Below are 16,638 nucleotides of genomic sequence, written 5' to 3'. Positions count from 1 at the left end.
AGCACCGAGCCAACTGCAAAATGTTATAATATTGTTTCGCTTCTTTTCACATCACTTCTTTCAACGTGATCGGATGCGTAGGGCATTCGCAAAATATAGTTACGAAATAATGCGATTGTTCGCATCATGGAATGATTTTTACAATGTAAGCAATCAATGTATTTTGTTGTTTTAGTAACCTCATGCTCATTACTTCATTCCTTATTGGTAGAACGGACTTATTATTTCATGCACTGAAATAATTTAGCTGACCGACGCAGTACATTATATGTTTGGACACTGCGTTCAACATTACGTAAGGTTTTGACAAATTCCATTGAAGTTTAACGGAAAATTCGACGGAACACCGTTTGGTCAGGTAAAGCCACTGACGATAGTCGAAACAAAATGCCGTTTCGCGGTCCGTATACATTCGAGGTCTCGATCACAATAGAAACGCTTGTTCTTTCCGTTGTGAACAAGGGATCCGTACGAATCTCGAAATATCGCTTTGTTTTGACCATGGCCAATATACTGGCTGCTTCATCCCTGATATTCACCGAAGTCTTGAGTTCTCAAAGCAGTTTCGAGTAAAAGTTGTTTGCGCGCGCTACAGTTATGCGAAGAAAAAAGAAAAGGAGAGGGAAAGAACAAAAAAAAAGAAAAGAAAAATGACGGTGCTTACGAATGGTGTTCGCTGTCCGTATTTGCTCCAGAAGGTGACCTTGCTCTTGGAACGATGACCCGTGCGCTGGTCGAACATGGAGCACTCATCGAAGGGAGGGCAGTACAGGTGCAGGCTCACGGCCGGTTCACAGTGACTCGGGTTCTCAACCCTGTGCAGGCCCAGGGAATCTGCGGCAAGGAGAGATCGGTGTATTTTTTCAAGGGGGGGGGGGACACTATGCTGTGGGGGAACTATGGGGCAATGTGCTGGACACTATTATACCACTTGTAGGAACTTGGTTTCTTTCCTGCATGACATATGAAGGACCTTATTTTTACGCGATGGGTGCCATCATCTTCAGCTGCTATGAGTGCAATTTCTCAGTATTCGCAGTCATGTCGAGCTGACATTATCTCAAAACCATGTATCAATAGTATACTTTCCCATTTTGCTTGTCACAGTTAGAAAACGCCAGCGTGAACAGCCAATGATGGTGGCAGTCTCTGTAAGGTATCGCTCAGCATGACATAACCCACGAGCGTGCGGTAGAGCTGCAATCATATTCGGTGAAAAAAAAAAACTAAATACCGACAAGCTCTACCGACACGAATTTTCTCAGAAGGCAGAATTAATGCATGTGAAGAAGTTTTCAAAATTTATTTGCCGTATATTACTTTTAATTTCTTTTAATTTTCACTATACTTCTGGATTGGAAACAACGTTTTGCATCAACTATTTAGTTATGGCCCTGCAGGGAAAGTTAGCGCACCCCTTATACTGACTGGATTTACTATTTGCTGTGGGTGGGCAGGCGATTTCTCGGGATTCTATAGTATTGCCGGCAAAAGCAGGTAATCAAGTTCGTAAAAACTTTTCATGTATTTCATGTATTTCCGAATATTCCACCTGATCAACTGGATGACAGAGAACTTGAAACCAATGGGGTTATTTCCCAGTTGAACGGGGAACCGCCGGACCAGCATTTAAAAAACGCCCACACAATGTTCAGTCAGTGCGATTGGCACTCGGAAACTAGGTATTTATGAGTTATATAAAACATAAGCAGAACACTCGATTCCATGCAATTAATATATTAGTATTCAATTCCCTCTACAATATATCACTTTGCCCAGCAAGCTTTCATTTAATGCTGGCACCCGAGGACCTTAAATTTATTGAATTCACTACTCATGCAGACGCCAAATTTCTGCCGTTATAAGGCCACAACTTCTTTACAAATATCTGGAAGGTGCATATTACAGGAGGTTAGCGTTCTGAATGCTTATTAATTTTTTCTACAATGAGATATTGGCCACTTTCTCCCAGAACAGAATTCTCGAAAAATTCGACGCATTACATAAATAGTAATAGTTTGTCTATACACTGCATTGAAATATGCAATTGCATTGTAGAAAAAAACTGACATAGGAAAGCATCTTTAATTTCTAAAGAAAGCGTAGTGGAAACTGCCTTTACAAAAATATTAAATATAAATTCAATTTGTATATAGTTTCCCAAAACGGCCTTTACCAAAACAATAACACCTCATTTCTTGTGAAATCATTTGAACAAGTGTTACTAGACTGCAGACGTAAATGGGATGATAATGTTGATGGGAAGTTTGGCAGAAACTCTAAAGAAAGTTAATGAGCATTTTTTGTAAGGAAATTTTCGAGATCCGCCGAATACGCTGGATATCATATACGCATGTCTCAGGGGCGTTACCAGAAGGGGGTGGGGGGGCAGTGCTTATGGGACTTCAGCGCCTACCCCCTCCCCCCCACTTTCGGGCTGTCAAGCACCGCCGACGCAAACAACCCCCGGCGCCAGAAATCATTATGGATTTTGTTTAGAATGCTTTTTGTTTTGTGCTCGACAGACATTTCTGCACGAACATTGCGAACTCGGGCTGGATTTCGCGGCAATGCCCATACACCGGGAGTCACATAACGCAATTAAAGGGACACTAAAGGTTGCCAGAAACTCAAGTTAAAGTGGTAGAGCAATGTTCTAGAACGTCTAAGGCGTCAATATAATCGCGAACAGAGCTTTAGTAACCGAGAAATTGAGGTAAATGCATGACACGATTTGAGACCCCCCAGCGACATTCCGGTACTAGCCCGATGACGAAAGGACTCCTCATAATTTGTGTTACTAATACTCAACTACTCGTATTGAAAACATCATTTCATTCGATTATAAGACGGAAAAAAATGCTACTTGTCTACGTCTATTCGATTCTAAGAAAAAATAACATTTTGACGTTACCCTTCAGTAATATGGGTGTTCGAAAGGTTTCGTTTTCGCTCGACTCTGCGCCGCGCACGCTTTGGAGTTTCAGTAGCTTAGTTATCGCGTCGTGTTGTGAGGGTTCTGCTGGCTCGCGAAACTTTCATTTGGAACAAGCAGCGAAAATGCCACTTCCATGTGATGTCGTGGGAAGCCCTCGTTGCTTTCCCGCTCCGCAGAGTCGGTGTCGAGGCCGCCGTCGTAGTACGCAACGACGCCGGCAGCGCGAGCCCTCAGCAGCAGGTCGCGCTCGTCAGTGCTTAAATCGCTGAAGTTGAGCCCGCCATCGCGAGCCAATCTGTCGGTGTCAGGGTCCATTGCGACGAGCGTCGAAGTTTGCGTCATAGAATGAAGTACCAGCTTATGGGCGTCTTGAGCTGGAGTTTGAGGTATAGTAGCGGCGCCTGGTGGCGGTGCGGGAAACGACATCTGTGTCGTCCCAGCTTATGCACGTTTCTAGGCCGAGTTTTGCGTCGATTCGCACTTTTTTATGCCCTGTTGCGAGTGCGAAAAGGCTCGTCACTTCTCACAGACCACGCCCACCACGCTGCGAGCTCGCTGCAGCCTATAATTTAACGAAAACGGACTCTCCGTGTGTCGTAGGACGTAATGCTTGGAGCAGCCACCATACCCCGCTTTCGCTCTGCTGTCGGCTCTGTCTTGGCTGTGTTTCTGGCTGCGCGTTTGCGTTTCGCGCAGAAAAGCCGTAGCGCCGTCTGCGCACGCCTTTCTACTCAGCGATGGCGCAACGTCACTATGAGCATAGCTATGAGACCATGATGTCAGTACTCCTCGATTCGGAGGGCGGGCGATTTGAACTGCGCTAGAGGTACGCGGACGCTTCAGAACGCATTTTCTCTTAAAATAAGTCTCTCCTTGACACGAAACAAGCGTTTCGAGGTTTCTGGGATGGTATTTCAATAGTCCACGTTGACTTAATAGTAACCTTTAGTGTCCCTTTAAGGAGCCTCATCCGACCGCTAAGTTTCAAGAGCGTTTTGATGCCGAGCTATGGCGAGCATAGAATGATGGCGAGCTAAAGTCCCTCATGGCGAGCGAGCTCATCGCGGCATCTCGCGGAGGCAGCGGAATATACGGAGCGCATGGATTTCAATTCGAAACTTTATGGGCATAAAGCTCTGATACACTTTTGATGCGAAAGGTGCACTGAAATTTCCGTGCTTTACATTTTCAATTCCAGAACTTTGTCGGTTTAATGTTCTTATAAAAATTTGACGCCAAAGGTGCATTGACTTTTCTCAAATCGTACATCGCGCCATACAACGAGACAAACCAAGTCAACACACTTTCAGACAAGTTGACAAAGCACGCAGCGAGGTCCGATGAGACGAAGCGTTGTGGTCATTCATTTGTGCCGTCATGTCACAGCAAAGAACATCAACATTTTTTTCATCTGCGCCAAAGCATCCATGTCAAGACACTACACTCTAAGAACAGTTTACACCCTTTGGCTTGCCCCTTCTGCCACACAAAAATAATCGTCATCTGCCTTGATGCATTTCCTTTCTTTATCGCTGCGAGCCCGGAACTTTCCAGTAACGAACGGCACGAGCGTTATCAGCATAGAACAATTTACACCCTTTGGAGTGCCTCTTCTGATAACGCGCGTGCCGTTCGTCACTGGAAAGTTCCGGGCTCGCAGCGATAAAGAAAGGAAACGCATCAAGGCAGATGACGATTATTTTTGTGTGGCAGAAGGGGCAAGCCAAAGGGTGTAAACTGTTCTTAGAGTGTATACTCAGCAAAGGTAGCTGCGTTCTTGGAGTCTCCCCGCAGCAATTTCACTGCAAATAAATAAGTTTTCACCACCACCACCACCACCTTATTTATTTTCCTACTTTGACTTTTATTCGTGACGACACATTGAGCCTCTTCAATTTTCTTGTTCTTGCTACCCGCGGGCTGCCAAAGCACATGCATTTTTCTCGTGTTGCCCCGAGCACCGCGCATTGCACTATCTTCGGGATGGGCCCACGCGTGGGGAGTTTTTTGCTTACAACGACACGAAAATTTCTTTGGATGGTAGAGGTATAAAGCTTCGCTGTAAGACAAAGTATGCGGTAGAAGGGCACCAGAGGACCACATACACACTCGAAGTTTGCATGCCCTTCGGGGGCCTATCTTGTCCCCCCGAACAAAGCAATACCGTCATCTGCCTTGCTTGCATTTCTTGAAAACTCGGTGCTCGCTACATTCTTGTCAAGAACGCTATGTCACGCTGATAAAGCGCACGCCTTGCGTGACCTTGAAGTACCGCAAAAAAAAAGGAAATGCGGGCAAGACAGATGATGATTTCTATTTAAAAAATCTGCTCCGTCGTGGCAAGGTTTACCCTGGGGGGGGGGGGGGCGGGGGGGGGGGATACGACCGCTTTCGAAGGGTAACAGCAATGAAAAAAGAACTTGGTCGGATCCCTTTGGCTAACAACGAAGAAGGTTACACCTTAAGCTGGTCTATTTAATTTTCTATAATCGTACGGGAATGTGCTCATCAGACTATCTGAAGCCCGCCGCATAACGTTTCCTCGCGTAAAGACAATCCAGCTGAAGTTAGACCGTACCTTTCCAGGACTGACTTTTTAATTTTCTGCCAGGTAACCACTGTAACAGGATAGGCCCGAAATCGTGCGAGGTATTTTTAGAGCGTTGTATATGTGTTATGTGTATAAGTGTTAAAAGAGTCACTCCGGTTTGGCAGCGCATGAAACTGAACCAAATTCTTTTCTCCCCTCAGATTATCAAACTTCTGCTTTAAGAACACGGCCTCTGCAATGCAATAATTCCTTTCGCTCGGTACTGTTCCTTTTGTCATCCATGGCTCGCCGATAACACGAGCGGAGCGCCGAATCTGAAATATTCGATGATACATGACTAAAAGCGACAAGATGCATGCGGCGACAGCAAATGCATGCTGTCAGGCATGGCCTCTGAGATCGCGCGCCTCCTTATCTCGGAGGTCATGCCTGACAGCATGCACTTGCTGCCGCCGCCGCTAGAACAGTACTTTCAGTTCATTTATGTACTTTCAGGGCCGTACAGACCTACATTCTTACACATACTGCAGTTTCACATCTCCCTATGCGCGCCTACTGGCCCATCGCTACGTAACGTTGTACTGGCCGACGTGGCCGCAGCTGCTGTCACTGGAACTGCCGGCGCTGCAGTCGCATCTTTCGTCACGCGCCGCACTTCGTCTGCTCCTGCTGCGATGTGTCGTTTGCCCCAACTCTTGTCCTCGGCAAATGCAGTTTGACAACACACTCTAAGTTTTCTAATAAACTTGCCACGCTTAAGTAACAGGGACTCTGCTGTGTATGTGTATCTGGGTCAGCGTGCCTTGCGACCGCGTCGCTCTTCATGCAGGGTGCTTCGTCTGCCGTGATTGCTGCGATGGGTAGAACCCTCCCTCTACTACCCTGCACCGCATGCTCGTCAGTCCCCTCAAAATTTTATGCCGCGGATGGTGTGAAAACAAAGTAACCTGTACCGACTTAGAAAGACACGTGTAGCTAGTGCCTTGAAGCTGTACTAGGCAAATGAGCGGTCGTGCGCGATGATTCTGCTTTCCAACCAGCTTTGCGAAATCAGAAACGCCACATTGCCCTACTCGGCGTTTTTTTTTTTTTGTCAGCTTATTCTTGACATGCGAAATAAGGACGACGAGCGCCTGTGCAGAAGCCGCGGTATTAAGAGCGAGTGCCTGTTTACAGTCAGTCACGGATGTGTATTCACGGATAGTCACGGATGAATGTATTAGGTTTTATAGAAATAATAAAAGAGTTTTATTATTATTATATAAAAAGATGCGCGTTCAGTGTGATCGGCAAGGAGTGGCAAGAACCGATTCTAACACCGAACATTCATAAGTTAAAGGTTTGCTTTCTTCTCAACGAACGAAATTGGCAGCGAACATTGTAGCGGCTTTTATTTACTTTCGTAACCTTTTTTTCAAAGCAATTTGCCAATTTGCACGTGCTCTGTAAATGAACGCCTTAGTGATATTTTTTTAAGTGCATGCGCATGACCATATAAACTTGAATAGGCACGTCACGGTTTAGAAATCATTGCATCCAAATGTGGGCAATCATAGATAGTTTCTCTAGCCTTATCACCCCGGTCAGGCTAGAGAAACAATTTGCGAGTGCCTGAATTTCTAGAATAAATCGCCGGAAACAGGATTCACTGGAATGTGTGAAGAATAAATAAATGTTAAATACACGCGTTCAATGATGGCGAACATCTTAGGACAGTTTTGAATGACTTCTTATATCTGCGAAGAGGCTTGTGAGGCTCGAGAATAACCTACATTTGAAGCCACAGGCATTTTTCTCGACCTTATAGTTCCCATATATGTTTGGAGGTTTGCTCGAAGGTAGTTGCCTCTGCAGGTGGAGATAACGTTCACACACTTCTGTACGTATTGTGCACTACACTGTTTGTAGTGCACATATGTCATATGTCGCCGTTTTACTTTGGCTTGATGTTATGCACACCCGTACTTTTTTCAAACCGTGTGCTTTTCTGAGGATGATTAGGGTTAAGCTTTTGGGGGTATTGTAACCGCTAGAAATAGCATTTTGTGGACTGTAGCGTTTCATCCAGCAAATTAGCTGCGGTATTCTTCAAGGACAACAGTTTCCACGACTCCAAAGGCGCCCACGTACACACGAGTTGCCTCATATAAACCGATCCACATATCGCTGCTGTGTGGTGTAGTCTTCAATAAACTCAAGCTTTCAGAGCAAGGAAGGAAAAGTCACGGTCTTGAGCTTGCTGATCACATTCAGTAGCGCATATTTCGAAGGCAAGCACAACAATATTCCAAGCACAATTAGTTTGAAACGTGCCTAAATCACATCACTGCAAGCTTCCGCGGAATAAGTGCCTGTCGACACTCGAGCTCCTTTTCTTGGTTAAATTCGCTTTCGGATCACGTTTCTTAGCTACGAGATCAGTTCATGAAGAACAGGAGAAATTAGGTCGATGAATCGCGCCCGGAACCGGCGTTCCTATTTTCCCGCGAGGAATCAATACATTTTTTTTTCAAGAACAACGTTTCAAAATATCGAACTTCGTCCTCAACATGGCGTTCACGCAATGCCTGTGGGGCATTCTTGCTTTAGGCGTAGCATGTGTTTTCATGTATGAAACTCTCTGCCGTCGTCGCGGTACGAAAAAAAAAAGTCGCAGTTGCGCCCGAAAGGCGAAGCATCGAGTGCGATATGAAATTACTAGACATCTATAGGAAGTAAGGATGGTAGTCTTATCGTCCGTATAAACTTGTAATCATGCGCTTGTTAACTAATGGTGTCAGCGCGCACAGGCAAACATGAACACGTCACACTCGATGTCCGCGGAACTCGCTGCCAAAACGCTTGCGTGAGGAAGCGCGGCAGCAACAGCGAACGAAGTGACCTTGGTACCTGTCTATGGCTTCAACGCAAACTGAGCGGAGCGAAGACATATCACTCACAAAGGTGGGAGCCCCCGTCGGGGCGCGTACACTCTGCCCCCAACGCAGATCGCTTTCAAGAAACGGCTCGAGCGACAGCGCGGCCGCCCAATAATGAGCAGGTGCTGCCAGAGTGCAATGTAGCCTCCCCTCCCCCCTAAAAGACGGCGCGCTCCCTCGCCGCTTACTCCTCTAGTGCGCGCGCGCGAGATTGAGCCGCCCGTTGATCGGCTCCCTTCGCACGCTTCCGCTCCTACACACAGCTTACGGCGACGGTGTTACATCACGGCGACGACAAAAATTCGCCTGGAGTGTCCACATAATTGCTATCGCAGTAATAGTAGACACCAGCATCAGTATGCACCTGCCCACTGGAGCAGCCGTGGGCAGTGCAGGACCGCATAGTAAGCTACTCCGGCGGCTGCTGAGGTTGGCGCGGCCTTATCAAGCTTGAAAGCGATCTGCGATGGGGAGAGATAGCGCAGAGTGCTGATAGCTTCGTGTGGGCTGCGTTTTCGCCGCTTCGCATTAAAGCGAGAGGCAGGACGAAAGTCGCTGCTGCCACCGCGCTTTTTCATTCCAGCGTTTTGACATCGAGTGCGCGCGGTCATCGAGTGAGATGTGTTCATGTTTGCTTGTGCGAGCGTGACACCATGCTTGTTAATTTAATTAGTAAGCGAATGTTTAAAAGTTTATACGACCGATAAAAGTATTAGCCTTGCTTCGATCGTATAGCGGCCTACTCATTTGCTATCGCAAGCGATGCTTCGCCTTTCCGGCGAAACCACCACACATTTTTTTAGCTCTTTGTGTCTTCGGCCATTTTTGGCACCACCTTTCGGTCATGCCGACGGATTTCGGCGTAATATAATTCATATTGGCCTCGAGCTCCACCACTAGAAGAGCTGGCGCCACCGTCGGCGTGACGTGCTAGGAGGGATCACGTGGACATAGCGGCCGCGTCGGCTGCTTCGGGAGCGCCGAAGCGAGCTGAAAACGAGTTTAAATTCTCTCGTACGCTGCGGTCCTCATTAAGTGGCGAAATTTTCGCGCTTCGAGTGTATCCTTTACAACGCTTGAAAGCACTACAATAGGTAGTGGCTGCCTTTGAAGGCGCGCAACGTGGTAGGCTACTGCTCAGTGCCGCAGGGCCGAACGCACGTAACAGAGACCGGTGTCAGCCTTATTCACACGTAGCCGCAGGACAAGAAGCTGCGTGAAGCTTGGCTCGCGAAACATAAAACCGACAAACAGTCATCGGCTACAACTCGGGTATGCAGCAAGCACAGACGCGAGGAAGATTTCTGCTACGGCGCCCGGTCTGCGATGTCCTGAAAACGTGCACTGAGACGCTCGCCCGAGTCCGCTGCCCGACTAATGTCATGACGGTTTGGTCTATGAACTTGTCGATGCTATAGATACTGGCAAGTTGAGTGGAGTGGAAAGGCAGCGGTAAAAAGGACATTAAAAAAAGCCTGGCATATGGTCATGTTTGTGTTATGAATTAATGCATGCACTGGATTACAAAAAAAGAGCAGCGGGAAATTGCACGCTGAAAACACCGATAAACATACAGTGCGACGCAACTCGAGAAATAATATTGGAAGGTCAAAGAATTTATAAGAAAAAAAAGATTGAATCGTCGCGATGGCACATCACAGTCCCCGTAGGCGTCGAAGTCTCTACAATGAAGTTATCTTTGAACAGCTCTGATAGCACCCACGCAACAATGGTTGCTTGTATTCTGTCAAATGCTCATATTCTGCGGCCTAAAGCTCATGGCGCTGTGCGAAAACGCGCGCGCGGAGAAAGCGAAACAGTGCGCGGACAAGCATCCAGACGTGCCGGTCGCTGGTAATCTGCGCGATCGCTGCATTGAGGCTTCGTTCTATTACGCTCCATTTAGTTATACAAACACTATAAGAACATATTTCACATAGCTTCCTCTCAGCGTTTACCAACCTTTCACGCAAGAAGCTGGTTCGGGAGACTCCATCGCGGCGAGCGCGCGCAGTGGCGTTCACGGTACGTATTCGGTAAAGAGATAGCGTCTGTAAACGATTGTGTGCTTTAAGTTTGCCCAAGGTTATTATTTAGACAATAAAAAACTTCTCTCGTTTCGAAAGTACTTACAGAAATGTCCGGGAGAGCTCGCGCGTGCTGTTTTCAGTGAGCGCTGACAGCAAAACCTATGAGGAGCGCGCAACGTGATCCCTCATACTACGCCAGCGAGGCGCTTCCGCTAGATGGCGACTCCGTAACTCCTCGCCGCCAATATTTCATGAAACAGGGATAAGCGGGAAATGCGACTTTTGGCAGGAATCAGCGGTACGTCAAGCTTTAGTCGAGAGAGTACAAGAAGGGTGGTTTGCTGGGCAATGCTACGTACGCTTGCAAAGAGACGCTTACGAGCATTGTTATAATCAGGTAAAGAAATTTCGCTCCTCACACAGGGGCTTTGACTACATGGAGGCAAAAAGAGAGAAGAAAAAGTAAAATAATTTTACAACCACGTACTGAAGATACCACGCTCAGCACGTGTTCGTTGCCCTTTAATTCCTTTCAGTATTTTTTTTTTTGTGTGTGTGTGCATGCGAGGCAGCGATTGGCCAGATATTCTATCGAATTAATACTTAGTCCTGCGTCCTCGTCCTCCTACTTGCGCTCCGGTCTTTTCATGTTGCAGGAACACTCGTGCACCTTCGAGAGGGCACAGGATCGCTCAATAAACTATGTTGAAGTTTATTCCGTGCCTGCCCTGCCGCGGGCTGCCACAGCCACGTGACAATATTACGCTGATACTTCAACGAGCGTCAACGAGTCGCAAGTATGCAGCCAGTGCCGCGTTTGTTGCATACACGTGTTCCTCGTTCGATTGCGTCCGCTCTTTCAGCGCGCACTTGCAAGTTCAGCTCGCCTCCGCACCCTGCGAAGGAAGAGAACGCGCTGCAGGAAAAGAGGGGACGAGGCAACTGAAGCGCGGCTGTGCTCGCACACGCGCCGTCCGTCAAGCCACGCCGCGCCTTCAAAAGCGTTCTGCGAGTGACACGGTGCACAGCTGCGCCAGAAGCGCCAGTGCAACGACCGCAACCGGAAATGTGAAACCACGGAAAGCGCTACGGCCCTCCATTCGACGCTTTCTCGAACGATCCGAATTTAAATTAAAAAAAAAGCCAAAAGACCATTCAGCGTCAAAGAAAATTAAAACAACTTGTTCGCAGCTATTTACGGACATGGAGAGTGCCTTCGTATGAAACAAAATAAAATTTCAAATTATATTTCAGTAAAAACTAGCTGTTATGGTAATTAGAAACTCGTTTGCCTATGCTATCCGAAACCAAAATTCGTTCAGAACATCAACATTACTGCTATCCCAATTGGAAGAGACAAATGGACCTCGTATCATAATCGTATATCACCATGTGTGTTTATATAGGAACATATATGTTTTCACATGGGATCATATGGGATCATAGATGCAGCGACATGGGGCGTACACAGTTATCTGGCCAAGAATTGGCTTTGCGTTTTCAGCGCCTAAATAGGAATATTGAAGCATCAAATTCAGTGAACAAAAATGAAACCGGTTTTGCAGGTTTAAAAAGGGCCTTTTGCCGCAACAGCTCGCGGTGAGATCGTGCATTTTACAGCGTAAGCTGTTATGGGCTCATTCCAATGGCCGTTTCGGTTGGCGACGGTGGTGCCCGTCGCAGCTATCGCCGGGAATGAACGAAAAAATACCCAGTTCACGCCGGGATTGAACGCGGGCCCGCTGCGCGGGAGTCATCTGCTCTACCACTGAGCCAGGCCAGCTTTTTTTTTTTTTTGTTTCCAGCTTGGCTACATGCTTCAAAAGATTTTGTGATCACAGATCACAGTCGTTGTATATATGTCAAAGTATCAAGCATTGACACCACAGCTTCACCACAGTCCGTCTTGTACACGTCACGTACCTTCACAACCATTTCCACAAAATATTCATACACAGATCGGCCTTTAACATCACAATGTCTATATGCCAACAGACTACGCCAGACTGCGTGCAGTCCAAATAAAAAGATAACATCCATCTGTTCAAAATCGTGTTCAGGTGGTAAAAAACGAATGACATGTGGATTGAGGGGTAGGTCTATCTTTAACGTTCTCTGTAATATATCCCAAAAGAATATGGCATTATTACAATCAATGAAAACATGCTCGATCGTTTCAGCTTTGTTGCACAGAAAGCATCTGCTTCCCCATGGCACATAAATTCCTCTCTCCTCCAACCACGTTTTAACAGGCAAGGTTCCCGTGTGAAGCTTGAAGAAGAATGTTTTAACGTTTGCCGCTATACACATATTTTTAACCCTTTTAAGTACGTCTTGCCCAGGCCCTTCTTGAAACATAAACCGGTACAATGGAACAGGGAAAACACTTTCAATGAGATCTTTCATAAGACGCTTTCTTTTTGCATTGGAGAGGTACTCAAGAGAGAATCGCGGCCTAAGGAAGCGAACTGAGCCAAGCCAGCGCTTGCTAGCCTGAAGCGAAAACGTGCCGTATACACGCGTCCTAGCGCGTGAGAACAGACGCGATGAGCGTTCCCGCAGCACATACAGGGACACTACACGCAATGTGATATGCGCACCGCGTAGCGTCGATACCTGCGCACTTTGCAGTTGCGTTTTATTACACCAGGTGGCACGCCATGTAACAGTTGCATAAGTAGCGGTACAAGGTAGATATAGAAGGTTTGAGGAAGAAAAAGATTAGGAAGAGCTATAGATATCGATGTGATGAAAAACATGTATGGCATACCCGATTAAGTCAAGCTGGCTAGGTAACTTTGTCGCCGCCAAGTTTCAAAGGCGATGCAAATAAATCATCCTCATCATCACTGGCATCGTATCGTGCCACTTGTCATGTAATGTGAGATGCGCGCGCCGCGTAGCGTCTATACGTGCATACTTCGTATTGCAGTTGCATATTATTACACCGCGTGGCACGCCATGTAGCAGTTTCATAGGTGAAGGTACAAGACAGAGAATGTTTGAGGAAGAAAAGGATTGAGTGTGTACAAAAATGCTACAATGAGAAACATGCATAGAATATCTGATTAAATTAAGCAGGACAGGTGACTGTCACCGTCCCGTTTCGAAGAAAATACCAATGAATCATCATCGTCATTGGTGTCGTATCGTTGCATTTGTCACGCGATTAAAACCCCTACATCTTCCAAAAGCAGCGCCATTCTCATATCTTTCCACCACCGCGCTCTCCTCGGCGTTTCCTCCTCGCCGCCTCCCGTCACCCCAGCCTCCTCCGCTTCCCCATTGGCCAATCCGTGCCACGTGGAAGCGCGCGTTGCGCTTTTGTGTATTTTTTTTCTTTCCAGCGCGCCCCGGTCGCCATTCTCGGACCAGTAGGACGAAAGTGCTTTAAGCGCAAACGGATTAATCGAGTGCTTTAGCGGACCAGATCAAATGCTTTCGGCCTATTACTTGATTGTGATGTCGTGCTGCTGCGCCTTTGCTAGCCGCAACGAAGGCGAGGGAGAAATGTTTTTTGTACACCATCCGGAGAGCACGACACACGAAAAAAGTGTGGCTGCACAGGTTCCGGCGGGCTGATTTCAAGGAGGCTGAAAAAAACGCACGGCTTTGTGTAGTGTCACGATTATTCCTTGCCTCTTCTTTCGAACCTAGCTTACGACTGCCTCTTTAAAAAAAGTATTTACGTATGTGTACAAGCTGTGCGTGGTTTTTAGCGCGTTAAGTTGACTTTGTTCGAATGTGCTCGTTTTGTTTTATAGGAGTTTTGTTCTGCCACGAAAGTGCTCGCATCTGCAGCTGGCGTGTGACATAAAAGCGACTTTATGCAGGCCATCTTTTCAGCTCCACCGGAAGTTAACACATTCTCGACGCTTTTGCAAGGTTCAATACGGCTTACGAATGCAGTCGTTTAGCTTCAATGTACGCCCGCACGAACTGATTTGGTTTCTGGTGTTTAACACTCTTAACGAGTGCCGACGGCCGTAGTGGATGGTTCCAGATAACTTAATCTAGGTCACCTGGCGAAGCTTAACGTGCGCTTTCATGGTACAGTACACGGGACTTGCATTTCGCCTCTATCCCGGCTGATGTCGGACGCGCCCTCGGAAACGGAGGGATGAGCAGCGGCTACTCGCACGTTTTGTGCGCGCGGATATCATAGAAGAGAAAGATCGCAAAGGTCCACAGGCATCTGATAAGGATTAAGATTTTTACTTCTTAACAGGAACATTTCTATGAGTACGATTAAGTAAATGCGTATCGCATGCGTAATATGCACCGTACTTTGTATTGCATTCCTTGCGAGTAATAATTTCGCGGTTTTCGATTATGGAGAGAGAGAGAGAAAACATTTATTAGAACCATCGAGGTGGTTGCTCTTGAGGTCGAGTGGGTGGTGTCCTCATTCCAGGACTCCACTGGCCATGGCTGCTCGACGTACTTGCTGGACGAGAGCTTCTTGTCCCGCCAGGGTATCGCCGGTCAGCTGTACCTCCCACCGCTCAAATTGCGTGCTAGGCGTCTTTAAGTGTTGAGGTTTGCCCCCGCACCCCCACGAGATGTGGAAGAGTGTAGGGCGTGTGTCGCCGCACCAGGGGCAGATGCCGCGATATGTATGTGGGAACATTTTACTGTATTTGTGTAGGTTAGGAAATGTGTTTGTCTGAATAAGTCGGAGAGCTACGGCATCTTCAGTGCTGAGCTTTCTGTGAGGCGGAGGATAAATCCTGCGGTTGAGTCGCTGGATCTCGAGTCGGTCGCAGTAATTGGACGGCAGGGGCATGAAGGTAAATGGTGGGGATTGATGAGACGATTCGTCTTGCCCCGCTCGGTTGATTAGCGCTCAAGCTAGGGCGTTCGCCCTCTCGTTCCCCTCCAGACCCGCGTGGCCCGGCGTCCACGTGATTTGATGGTATTCTTGCAGCCTCGGGTCTAGAATCTGAGCCGCCAGCAGCGGTGTTCGTCCATTGGTAAAGTTACGGCAGGCCTGTTGCGAGTCGGTAACGACATGGACTTCCCTGCCTACCCTGTCTTCTTGCTTTATTACCAGTGCCGCGGCTATGGTCTCAGCCGCAGCTGGGGTCTCTGCCCTTATGGAGGCCGCGAGGGTCAAGGAGCTGTCTCTCCCGTTCACGGCGGCTACCGCGAAGAGGCCCCCTACAGGATACGCCGCCACGTCCACGTACGTTACGTACGGGTCACCCTTGAATTGTCGGCGCTGTCTCTCGACGCGAGCTCTGCGTCGTCCTTCATGGAGTTCATGACTCATGTGCTTCGGTATCGGGTTCGCCTTGATCATGCCTCTGACCTCAGGCGGGAGTGATCGTTGCCCATCGAGGGCACGGAGCTCCGTTGCCGTTCCGGTCCGGTGGAGGATGGCTCTGCCCGCCGCCGTCTTCTGCAGTCTGGTCTTTTGCGAAGCCATAACCGCGTCCGACAGCTCAGCGGAGGTGTTGTGGATCCCGAGGGCCGCTAACTTCTCGTTTGAGGTGGTGACAGGGAGACCCAGGGCCGTTTTGTACGCGCCTCTGATGATGGCATCGACTTGTTCTTGGTCGCGTTTGTTTAGCGAGTGATAGTGATACGGCATGCTATACGTGATTCTGCTGATCACCAGAGCCTGGACGAGGCGAAGCGTGTCCTCTTCTCGCATGCCCTTGCGGCTTCTTGTAATTCGTTTTATAATCCGCGAGACCTGGTTGGTGGCAGACCTTAGGGTTTGGATGGTGTGGGAAGCTTTCAGGTTGCTCTGGATCCAAAAACCCAGAATCCTAGTCTTATTGCCCTCCATGATCTTCTGGCCCTCAAGATAGAGGTCGATAGGGCCGGGAGACTTGTAGATTCCTCCTCCGTGCACCCGGATCACCTCGGACTTTTCTGGCGCACAACGCATCCCGCTCGCTGCCGCAAATCTCTCCACGGCCGTCGCGGCCTCTTGAAGGGTCGCCTCTTTTCGCGCTAGGGAGCCCTTGGTGGCCCAGAGCGTGATGTCGTCTGCGTACAGGGCGTAACCTAGGTCAGGGATCTTCCGCAGCTCTTTGGTCAGCGCTAGCATCGAGACGTTGAAGAAAACTGGGGAGACTATCGCCCCTTGCGGTGTTCCTTTGTTCGGCATGTCAATCGTATCCGATCGAGTCTCGCCTATTCCTATGGTTGCCGTCCGGCCCGTCACGAACGATTTGACATAATGAAAGATGC

General features: G+C 48.0%; 1 protein-coding gene across 1 annotated transcript in view; it reads right to left on the bottom strand.

The window, feature by feature from the left end:
- The window catches only part of LOC135919227 (cysteine dioxygenase type 1), a 149,385-nt gene that overhangs the window by 6,207 nt on the left and 126,540 nt on the right, over positions 1 to 16,638 (bottom strand). The window contains exon 4 of the mRNA XM_065452930.2: positions 665 to 834. Coding sequence (XP_065309002.1) covers positions 665 to 834 — 170 coding nt within the window. The remainder of the gene's footprint in view (positions 1 to 664; positions 835 to 16,638) is intronic.

The sequence above is a fragment of the Dermacentor albipictus genome, chromosome 4 (assembly GCF_038994185.2).
Source record: "Dermacentor albipictus isolate Rhodes 1998 colony chromosome 4, USDA_Dalb.pri_finalv2, whole genome shotgun sequence".
In the NCBI taxonomy this organism is placed as follows: Eukaryota; Metazoa; Arthropoda; class Arachnida; order Ixodida; family Ixodidae; genus Dermacentor; species Dermacentor albipictus.
This window is presented reverse-complemented; position numbering and strand designations above follow the sequence as displayed.